The sequence below is a fragment of the Lutjanus erythropterus genome, chromosome 11, assembly GCF_056507025.1.
Source record: "Lutjanus erythropterus isolate fLutEry1 chromosome 11, fLutEry1.hap2, whole genome shotgun sequence".
In the NCBI taxonomy this organism is placed as follows: domain Eukaryota; kingdom Metazoa; phylum Chordata; class Actinopteri; order Lutjaniformes; family Lutjanidae; genus Lutjanus; species Lutjanus erythropterus.
Window position 1 is genome coordinate 3,674,882 of NC_139327.1, and position 11,741 is coordinate 3,686,622.

Below are 11,741 nucleotides of genomic sequence, written 5' to 3' on the forward strand. Positions count from 1 at the left end.
GGATTGAAATGACAACATTTTTTAGCTGAATTAATCATCATAAACCCACAAATGAATAACACTACAAATACGGTTGGGATGATGGGATTTGCAGTACTGATTATCTAAATACAGAAGAATCTAGGTGTGAGGTCTGTTCCTTTGTATAACGTGTGTGTGTGTGTCAGAGCAGGGTAGCACCTATAGCTGTATGAGACTGGGTGTGAGATTGAGGTGTGGACTAGAGCTGCAGTCATTTACAGTATGAGCTCACACCCATCATGATACAGTAAGCAGGCTTTAATAAATAAATGCAGCTGGAAGATATTTTTAGGATGTCAGCAATGCTGTTTGACTCGCTTATTGAAAAGCACAGTTGGAGTTCACATTCATCTCAGCACTTTGCACATTGTATTGTTTGTAGGAATGATGTCTGCAAGAGAGATCTTTGGGCTCCACCTTGTGGCCACAATTTCAAAGTATCCTTGTTAAAATCTGTGTAAGTGAGCGCTTCTCCTTTGCCAAGATAGTCCATCCAATTGACAGGTGTGGCAACTAGAGATGATCATTTAACAGCAGGAAAATTGTAAAGGTGTGTCTTGGACTGGTCACAATAAAAGGAAACTCTACAGTGTGCAGTTTGATCTTGATAAAAGACATTTATTAGGCACTGATGCAAATGAGCATTAGATTTACCAGTAACTATCTGGTGTAACCACCATTTGCCTCACGCAGTGACACACCGCATTTACATAGAGTTGATCAGGTTGTTGATTCAATTGAACACTCCTTCAAAACGGGGGACATCTGTGGCACAGTGTTGTGTGATGAAGCTGCACATTTTAGAGCAGACATGGGCAAAATGCAGCCCAGGGACCAGCTGTGGCTCACTAGATGGTTCCATGTGCCTGCAAGGTCAGAGTCAAAATACAATTTTTCTTAGCTATTTTACTTACTTATCTTTACTCTTTAACTGTTGTTGGGCCTTTATTCTGAAAGAGGTCAGCTCTGTGTTCACTGCTAATGACAATGGGTTGTATCTTTTATTTTAAACTGTAATTTTAATCACTCAGTGCTGTTGTTCTGGCTGTTGTTTAAGCATTCATTGCATGCTTTAACACTTGTAGTTTTGGATACTGCTGACAAAAACAATTATCCCACAATTCATCACGTTAATTCATAAAGGATGACCAACAGTAGTAGTGCATTACTGTGTTAGCCAGCTATTAACTCATACACATCTTTGTGCTGGTGCACCCTGTAAAGCACACTTCTGACTATTTCATTTTTAGAGATTCAGCCATTATTAAGACTTTATATCACATTCATCTCTGGCCCACAGCAGTCTGATTGATTTCTCATGTGGCCCCCCATGAAAAATAATTGCTCACTACTGATTTAGAGTCACTTTATATTGCGAATAGTTCCAGGTACATCTGTGCAGTGAACATGCTATTTGATGAGCATCTTAATATGCAACACCGGTCAGGTGGAGGGATTATCTTGAAAATGAGAAGTGCTCATGGATTTTAACAATCCTGTGAGCAAAATTTGAAATAAACCTTTTGTGTGCACAGAAAAAAAAAACTGCAGAGAACCTGCCATCTGCCTGCAATTCTTAATTTTCTCATTATTTTCTGTGTTTGGGATGCTTGGGGCTGGACCAGAATGTCAGTACTTGAAGTCCTGATATCATTTACAAACAACTCGGACAACTTTTACCTACGGATTCTATTTTTAAAGAACAAAGACTAGCTGGCTGACCAATTAAGCCAAGAACTAAAAGGACAGATTCAAACTTTTACCGTCTTCTGTACTACTATGCACATTTAAAGAGGGTTTTTGTTGCTGCAATCATTCCTGCTGTCCATACTGGCAGTGAAGAAATCATTTTGCAACACAAATACAATGAAAGACAAAATCCACAGCCCTGAAAATCTTGTTTTTGCTGACCTCCACTGGTTTAACTGCCTTACTTCAGTGACCCTGTGACATTACTGTTTTGTGTAGTTACAGGCATCAAAGAGCACATTTCTGACCACACTGATCAGTGACACTGCCTGCTGTGGTCACAGGTAAAACAAGAAATGAAACTTCCAACCACAGGTCAGAGAAAAGAGTGCTTTTCAGCCTGGTGTTAAGATGCTTTACAAGTTGAGCTGAGGCTAATATGAGCCAACAGCAGTGAAACAGATGAACCAAGTGGAGATTGAATTGAGGATATGACAGTGACGGTACAACAGTGTTCCAAGGACATTTTCTTATAATCTTGGCAATTTTATGCAGATATTGTGAGGAGGTCCAGGAGGAACTGAGTCTTAGATTCTAGGGATCACTGTGTATATGGGTCAGGACACTGGGCTAAAAATAATCTGGGTTTGATACATTTCTGAGCGCCTCAGCGAGGCTGTTGGAACTGGTGTGGGTCATTTTAAACTAACAAAAATGCAGTATGATGTCCTAATTAATATTTTCTCCTAAATACAGTCTGTTTCCCAGCATTCATGACTGAATGACAAACAAGAAAATTAATAATCAGAGTGTGCTTAGAAAAGCCTATTTAATCATTTTCATAAAAATAAACCATGTAGAGATAAGTCAACAAAAAAATGGACAAGAGGGAATGGTATTCCTGCCACAAGGCCTCGCTGATAAACAGAACTGTGGTAAATTCAAAATTAAGTCACATTTCAGGAGATTTGAATTCAAATATAGAAATAAAGATGAACAGAGAAATGCAGGAAATTCAGTGATGCAATACATTTAAATTCCATCTTCAATGCAGTTCAATACTGAAGTAAAATCCAGTTCTGAATTGACTCCAATGCAAGAGGTCAACCAACAACATACAAGTTTGAGAAAGTACGAAAACAAAGCAGCTGTCTTCATTACGAGGTGTCCATCTGAGTGGTTTCTGAAATAGAAGAACAGATACATCTCACTTATTCATTACATAATGTAGAAATTATAGATTTTATGTGGGAAAATCATTCACTTCATTTTAGAATGAACATATCACATTCTGTTTTTCCTTTGCAAGAAGACCTCTAATTTTATTTTTTATTTTAAATGACATAATAGAAGCAATGAAGGTGATATACTTTGCTGTGAAACTACAGACAAATCAGCACTATGTAGAGCAGTTTTATTGAGCACGTCAATACTGAAATTTTCTCTAATGACTGCAGCAGATTAGGTAAAACTGCAGCATTTTGATGCATCGATTGACTTTGCTTTAACTTGTGTTTGTGCGAATGCAGCATCAAAATGATCTGTTGCCATGTGGGATCCAAAGCTGAGAAATCTGGCTGCTAACAGAGAGGATAAGAGGATCCCCTTGCAATGACAATAAAGCTTCTTAATCTTAATCAACAAACTCACGTGTTTCATTAAAGAGGAAGGAATCCTGATACTCCTTCATGTACTGAGAGGATCTGGCCTCATCCAGGAACAGAGAGTAAACCCTTTTGATGTCCTCCACCTGGACTTCTGTCCCCTGTAGAAGCCAAAACACACAGAGGAGATCAACACCGAACCTACATACTGGTAAAAATTACTTATTTTAAGATGTGTTAGAGCTGTAGAAATACACACTTTGCGTTTGCGACACACCAGTCCAGCAGTGCTGATCAGCTGGATGGCGTAGCGCAGGGATGTCTCCATGCCGATGCGAGTCAGGACGGTGTGAGCCTCCTCGCTCAGCTCCACGTCCTCCTCCTCACACCTGAAATAAAACCATGCAGGTTTACCTCCTTTTTTATGAGAATGGAAAGAGGCGAACACAAGATGATGAACGCAGATTCTCACCTGATCTTGAGGATCTGCCTCGTCTCTTTCTCGGTGTACGGGGAGGTGGCGATGATGAGCAGGCGGTCCAGCAGATCGATGGGGATGCCATGAGGACTCTGATAGTTTGTGCCGCGGATACTGAGAGATGATACATTTGAAACCTCAGTGTTATATGTTCGATGTCATAAAACTGATAATTCTAGTCCTGGATTATGACTGGATGAGCTGCGTTCAAAGCTGTAAAACACTTTAAACACACATGTGAGTGCATTACATTAAATGTCAAAATGAAACGTTAAAAATCAAAATGTCAGATTTTGATTTTTGATTGTTGTTCATTTCAATTTAATAAACTGGCCAGGTTAAACACGGATGAGTGGCTGAAAGAGATGGACAGGATAGAGAATAATAAGAAAAAAGAAGGGGGAAAATAAAGAAATTAGGACACACGCTGAAATTAATGACATCAAAATTGAAGAGCTGAAGAAGAACGAAGAAAGGAAGCTAGGACTGTAAAAAACACTATGTGGTCCATTCACTGTTTTCCGACCTGTGCCAAGAAAAATCTGGCTATTGATTTTGAAACAATCGCCAAAATTGACCAAAACAAGGCTCTCCATCAGTTTTATATCACTGTGAAAAACAAGAAAGGTGAACCCTATGATTTCAGCAGTTATGTTGGCAAACGTGCGAGGCTGAACTGTTACATCAGTGATTCATCTGTCAGCCCGTCCTACTGTCCAGTGAAAGTTTGTCACCAGCAACATTTTTTCAGGCAAGGTCATGATTTATAGTGACTTTAGGAGAGCTAAGGTTTTTGTTTTTAAGTATTTTGGGTTTTTTTGTGCCTTTACTTGGCCAGGAAAGACAGACAGAGAGGGAGCAGGGTACATGTAGCAAAGGACCGCATGTTGGAATCAATTCAGGCGCATTGCTGAGGACTGGTTCACTCTACCAACTAATCTGATCAATCCTATCGTTTATTTAGGATGAAAAGCTACATATAAATGTTTTAAAAAGAAATGCCAGAGGTTTAAGAAATGTATTCTTATTCAAGGTATTTTTAAGACTGTAAACCAATATGCTTATAGCAGTACTATCAAATACCCAGATGCACAGGTTATAAACAATTAAAGAACCCCAAAATGTAATCAAAATAATAATTTTAAAAAATCAATATTAATGTACTCCTAAATGAGATAATTCAAGGGACCAGATGGGAGGAAAATGTAAACGTAAACATTACCGAGTGATGCCTCTGTTGGTGGCCATGATGAGAACTGGGGACAAGTCACTCTCCAGGGCTCGGTTCAGGAAGGAAAAGCACTCCATGTCCAGCATGTGGACCTCGTCAATAAATAACACCTGGAACCACAAACATAGGAACTCAGTCAGGTACAATCACAGGTTAAACTAATGTAAATGTATACTAACATATATTTGGACCAGGGGTCGCGTTAACCGAATATTTTCCGTCGTTGACTGGTTTTTTAAAACAGTGACGGAAAAATCTGAAGGTCATCTGTCATTTTGACAGGTTGCAATTCACACCCCTGACCACTTGGTGGCGAGTGAGCATATTAATTAGCTATTAGGTTCGTTCGAGATGAACTGCACCTCGCCTGGAGAGTAGACGAGATCAGGCGGCCACAGCAGGAGGTGGAGAGAAAAAGCTGCAGTCAAGTCGGACAGTTTTCAACAGACTTACGAGAGAGTAGAGGAAGAGACATGAACATCCTGTTAGATCACCTGTAGGTTACCTGTAGTCTGCACATCATGTTCATAGCTGAAGAAATAAAGTGCGTTCTTGATCGTTGATTGAAGTTAAAATAGAAGAGATCCTCCTTTTGACGCATGTAACATCTGTTCTTTTATCTGCCTTGTAAAGCACTAAACTGTTCTTTTGATAAGTCATATATATATATAAACCTTATTATTATCAGACACAAAATATCTGCTTGCTGACAGATTAAAACTTCATTGCACAACAAAAGACTGATATGTCCAGCATTAAATATACAATTACACAGAAAATTAGTATTTTATACAACACGTGGTGTTTGTTGTCAAAATTAAGAGCCAGTCAGAGCCTGTCAGCTTGTCAATCAGGTGACAGCCAGGCGTTTGCAGTCGGTGGAGAGCAGCTGCGGCATCTGGCTCTACAAACTGCGGCCGCCTCGATCTCGTGAGGTTATCGTTGCCCACATGTGCATGACGTCAGAGCAAGTCGGGATCAAGTCGGACACAAATGTAACCAGCATGCACTATGCGGCGATCACCGCTGATCAATTCTGGGCAGGCCTGGATCATCTCGAACACACCTAATGTCACAGCAGCTGAGTGTCAGCAGCTGAAGTTTCTTCAAAAAGCCCAATAACGATGATGGTGCTGATAAAAGAGGTATGCTGTGGATTCTCTGTTCAGCTTGTTCGGACTGAATATTAATTAAAAATGAATCAAAATTAAATGCTATTGAATATGTAATTATTATCATTTTTAAAATTAAAGTGACAGGTAAAAATAGATTATGACGGGATTTTTATGACCCTGTCAGTCAAAATGACAGACAATGAAAAAGTCTAGCGCAACCTCTGATTTGGACCTACCCCAGGAATGATCTCTGCCTTGCCCTCTTCCCTCCACTCGCACACTTTGGCGTTAATCTGCTCACGGACTTCAGACTTGATCTCTCCGGTGTCTCCTGAGAAGAGAGCCAGGAAGCCTTGTGTTCGGCTGTTGATGACGTCGATCTCGTGGAGGGACACTGTGTGGACCACCTCTTTCCTCTTCTGCAGCTCTCCCTCTGGACACTGTACAAACTGGGTCTACAAGGATAACACAAAGACAATTACATTTATTTCAAAATCTGTCCCATTAAATGAATTAGTCTTCTACAAAAGGAGTATTCTTAGATTAGGCAATTCATTTCAAACAGCTGAGAGAAAACTATTTGAATTTTGGGAATCTACATGCCCAATGGCAAATGACCATTGAAAATGTGTTGTTTGTGAGTGTGTACTTAACAGTGCAGCAGTGAAATCTTATTGATGTGACAGTTAGAGTGTACCTGAGCTCCCATGGCATCATAGTCTCTGGCTCTGGTGAAGGAGCGGCCCAACTTGCTGATCTTTCCAGTGGCTTTGTCGATGGTAATAACATCTCTGAGAGGAAACAGAGAGATGGACAGTGTAGTTTGTCTGTAAAGCTGCAATGATTTTTTGACTGTTGAATTAATTGCCAACTACTGTGATAATCGATTAATCGGTTTGAGTAATATTTTAGGAAAAAAGTAAAAATATTCGATTCCAGCTTCTTAAATGTGAATATTTTCTTGTGTCTTTACTCCCCTCTGACAGTAAACTGAACATCTTTGTGTTGTGGACAAAACAAGACATTTACGTCATCTTGGGCTTCGGGAGACACTGATCAAAATTTTGCACCATTTTCTGACATTTATAGTCAAACAACTGTTAGTCAAGAAAATAATCAGCCAATTAATCGATCATGAAAATAATCATTACATGCAGCCGTAGTTGTCTGACAGACAGGAGTGATCCTAACATTTAATGTATGTGAACAAGAGACTAACTCACCCCGCTTGAACCTTCTCTTTACTCAGACTGTCGATCATCTTGTTGCCCAGGTCATATATTGTCTCCATCTCTGTAGTCTTTAGAGTCAGCTTGCCCACTTTGGCACCCTGAGAGACAAATTTAAACATCTAGTGCCTCTTTAATGACACAAGAATGTGTAGCAACTCAAATAGTGTGATCTATGAAATATTTTCCAAAGCATGCATAAAGAATGATAGTGGAAGGCAGTAAGATCTGAGTGCACTTGTAGCCGAAATGTGAGCAGCGTACCGTTCCAGTGGCTGGTCTATCGATCTGGATTTCCACCACCTCTCCTTCAATAATCTCTGTCTCCTCTCTGTAAAAGAAACCAACTATGAATAGCGATTCACGTCAAACAATGAGAATTACATAACACAATTATTGTGCCTGCTCACTCACTTGATCCTCACTCCAATGGCTTTTCTAAAAGCTTGGCTGAGTGCCTCGGTCTTGCTCATCTCCAGGGAGAAGATCTCACTACCGGCCAGTGCTGTGAAAGGTGTATCCGGGCCAAGAGACTGGGCAATGCCTACAGGTAAAAAAACACAAAAAACAAAAAACAATCTCAGTTGAACCTATATTCAGATACAGCATTTGGGAGAAGGAACTTTCGCTTTAACAAAAACATAACTTAAGTAATTACATCAACACAAGGCAACAATATGACTTCCAGAGGATGATAATGAAATGATACTGTGCTCTGGAAAGCTTCCAGAGTGGTCCTTACCCATAGCGATGGCGGTCTTTCCTGTGCCAGGTTGGCCAGCGATCAGCACTGCTCTGCCAGCGATGTGCCCATCTTTGATCATCTCCAGAATGACTCCTGCTGCTCGACGGCTGGCCAGCTGGCCCACCATCCCCTGAGACACCTGCAAGTCAACCAGAACAGGTATCCTTGAAGCCAAATTCAGCACATGTTAATGCTCATCATTCTATGCTGTAATTCAATATATCTGTTGAACTCAATTTTCTGCTTATAATCCTGTACTGAGCTAGTTTAATTACTTGGCATACACTAGAATCCAGGTAAACAGTGTTGTCTTACAGAGTAAATACATCTACTTAGATGTTAAATGTCAAATAAAGAGGGAACAAGTCCCACAGCTTCATACTGTGGGGACTAAACAGTACCTGTCTTGGTTCCAAAGCATCATCCAAACCAAGGCCACGAATGTGAGAGTGTGCTCCTAAACACAAGACACAAATTGACATATTACTATGAACCATTTTTGGAACAGAGAGTAAAGACCAGAATCCACCTGCAACAACATTCATTGGCCCTGACCTATCACAAAAAACATTCAGCAATTATTCATTTAAATCCCTAAACAATGCTACAATGGATAGTTGCTTAATTGATCAAAAGAATCTCGATAATCAAGTAATCATTTCAGTCATTTTTTGAGCAAAAATAACAAACATTTGCAGTTTTTTTAAATGCAAGGATTTCTTTGTCATTTACAGATTATTCAAATGAAAAGAATTGTTAGGTGCAGCTGAACAGTCAGTGTCCAGGTGTAAAGGTGGATGCTTACCAATCCTCTCAATCCGTGTGATGTCACGAACCTCTGGAACCTTTGTAGTCGCCATCTGTATTTAGATAAAAGCAGACAGCAGAAATATCTGTAATTTCTACTTCTTTTATTTTTGGAAAAAGATCTTTGTCTGGGGTTGAGGAGGTGCTAAAGAGACAGAGTGGATTTAAGCTCCACCCACACCAGGGAGGAAAACAATCCATGGCTCTCTCAACTGACTTGTGATGGTGCCTCTTGTCTCTTTCCATCTGCTAGCAAACAACAGAAAAATGTCTAAAAACTGCTGTGTGCTGGGATGCACTACCAATTTGGTAAAGAACCTAGAACTAAGTTTGAAAAATCAAGTCTTTGAGAAGACAAAAGTGGATACAGACATGAGGTGTCAGTTGGATGAAAGGGGAAGCTGTGGGATCCTGACATTCAGTAACATTATGCCTAGATGGCAGTCACTCATTTGATCCCTTACCTAATGATGTGATGTGATCAAATAGTTGTTCATATTAAAGTATTTCACATCTGGCCGTTCAGCAGGATCATTTAAAAGCAGGGTAAGGAGGAGGGACACAGAGATGTATTGTAAATATTGGATTTGTCAGTTTAACCTTTCCTCTCCGGTAGACACAGGGTGCTAAAATAATCAGTTGACATGCTGAAATTAAATGTTTTTTGAACCACAGTTACTTTGTTAGTGTTTAAGCACATGGTTTCATATTGTGGCACCGAAGGCCCCTACTTAGACAGTATAGAGAGACACTGTGGAAGCTGGGCTGATAGCAGCTCAGAAACTTCTATTTACATGATCAAAACAGGGTAAAGAGGTTTGAGAACTGATATGCTGCTGGATCTGCACTGTTGAATCCAAGTTTGAGATTTCTGGTTCATTCGAAGGATGCACAATATAGCATTATTGTTATATGAAACTAAATATCCACTTACATTTTAGATATCATTATATCATGATCTGCCATAAGTGTTGTTTTTTTCTGTGACATGACAGACTGTATTACAGCAAAGAAATGTAATTTTCTGACCTTACCAGACAAGTCTGGCTTTCTATTATTTGCCTATGCTCACAAAATCATCACATCCTATTACTGACGAACATTTGCCAAAAATCTCATTGTGTTAATATTTTGTGAAAGCACTGATGATCGTCCCTACGTTACTACAGCAATATCGATATTGAAGCGTTTGGTCACAAATAATGTGATATCTGAGTTTGTCCATATCGCCCAGGCCTACTTCATTAACTTCCAATAAAATTAAGGGCCACATACATTTTTCATTTCACTAATTCAGATCTCTTACTCTTGCCAATGTCCAGTTTACAATAAACCTACAACTGAGTTTTTCATTATGTATCCTCTTGGAACAGGGGGCTTTCCTTACATACTTTGCACCTTGATGTTGTTTAAGATCTTTTGTAACTTAAGAGGAAACGCGTCAGATATCACCTCAGGTTTTAGTAATAATATCAAGTTAATTAACCAGAGTTTGGAGCATGACTTTAACGTTCATGAGTCTGTCCTACTCAGTCGGTTGTCATAGTGACAGTTGTAACGCATGCCACAACACAAGAATATAAGAGCGTTTGCCATCTTGCTGTGGCTCTTCACTTGTCATATTTACATTTCCTTTAGTAAAACAACATCCAACAGAGCTGACAGAAACGTAAACCCCAGTAAAATATTCCGAGAAAGCTACAAATCTTAGCGTTACTCGCTATCTTCTCGACAGGGCTAGCAAAGTGCTATGCTAGCGCTAGCTAATGTTATGTTAGCAAACTAGCTAGCTCCATTCATTGGTTTTCTGTCTTCTGTATCTGCTGTAACACACAGCTTTTTAATGTTAGCGGGATTATTAAAGATTTTAATTATAGTAAACATGCTACGGTATCAGGTAGTGTGGAGTAGAGTATTTATTACAGTTAGCATATAAATGTAAACTCACCTCTGCAGCCACACTTGGGAAAATGTGACAATACGGCGCTTCTTTCTGCTGGTGCGCAGAGTAATTGTGTCCGACGAGAAACAAGTCTTTCTTTTTCTATGAAAGCTTCCTGGTAGACTGCCCTCTGTAGACATGGTGGTAAAGAACAATCTAATATAGGGATAAAAACATTATAGTGTTTCTTAAATTACTGGTCATTTAATTAGTGAGTTGTCAGCGATGGTGCTGCCATTAAGTGTACGTTTTAGATCAGAGATTGTACATTTAAGCCTGTAAATTATGCTAAAAGCGTGTAAACTAGCGATTGGACTGCCTGGTATATGTCTCCGTTTGGTGTACCGAAGACAGAAAGGTATTTATCTTTTTCATATGAGGATTGTTACATTCTATATTGTCTCCTGTTCCCTAAAATACTAACGTATTAAAACCTGTCACCGACCGCATGAATATTTCCTTTCACTCTTGATGGTGTAATATGACAGGCATGCAAACATTTCACACAATGTAGGATTTACAAACAAACTCGTCCAAAGTATGGAGATAGGGTGAATTTGTTCAGGGGGAGTTGCCAGTTTTTCTTTTTTTCACATTTCTATTGTTATTTATTATTATTGAGAAAAAGTTGAGGAAACTCAAAACTTAAAGTCAACTGTCTGCTGCAACAGGCCTTTCAGTTTTTAGCCAAACTCAAATTCAAAGTAATCTTTTGTTGAGAGAATTTACTTGTCTTCTTTAGATGAATCTTTGAGTTTTAGAAACACCCCAAAATTTGTATTTAAAAATGACTGATCAATGAGTAAATGCACTGAAATGAAAGTGAATAATGTTTAAATTACATTTTTATATGTTTAGTTGAAACCATTACATTTTCAGG

At 39.3% G+C, this 11,741-nt stretch overlaps 1 protein-coding gene across 1 annotated transcript; it reads right to left on the reverse strand.

Moving 5' to 3' along the window:
- Nucleotides 1–2,102: 2,102 nt before the first annotated feature.
- Nucleotides 2,103–10,968, reverse strand: ruvbl2 (RuvB-like AAA ATPase 2). The gene is made up of 14 exons (XM_084730500.1): nt 10,868–10,968; nt 8,918–8,972; nt 8,514–8,569; nt 8,110–8,251; nt 7,782–7,911; nt 7,632–7,698; nt 7,362–7,468; nt 6,836–6,929; nt 6,375–6,593; nt 5,015–5,133; nt 3,787–3,906; nt 3,574–3,703; nt 3,361–3,475; nt 2,103–2,893 (listed from the first exon to the last, which is right to left on the reverse strand). Exons 2-14 carry the CDS (start codon nt 8,970–8,972, stop codon nt 2,868–2,870), a joined length of 1,380 nt encoding a protein of 459 aa, XP_084586626.1. The 5' UTR covers nt 10,868–10,968; the 3' UTR covers nt 2,103–2,867.
- Nucleotides 10,969–11,741: the final 773 nt, after the last annotated feature.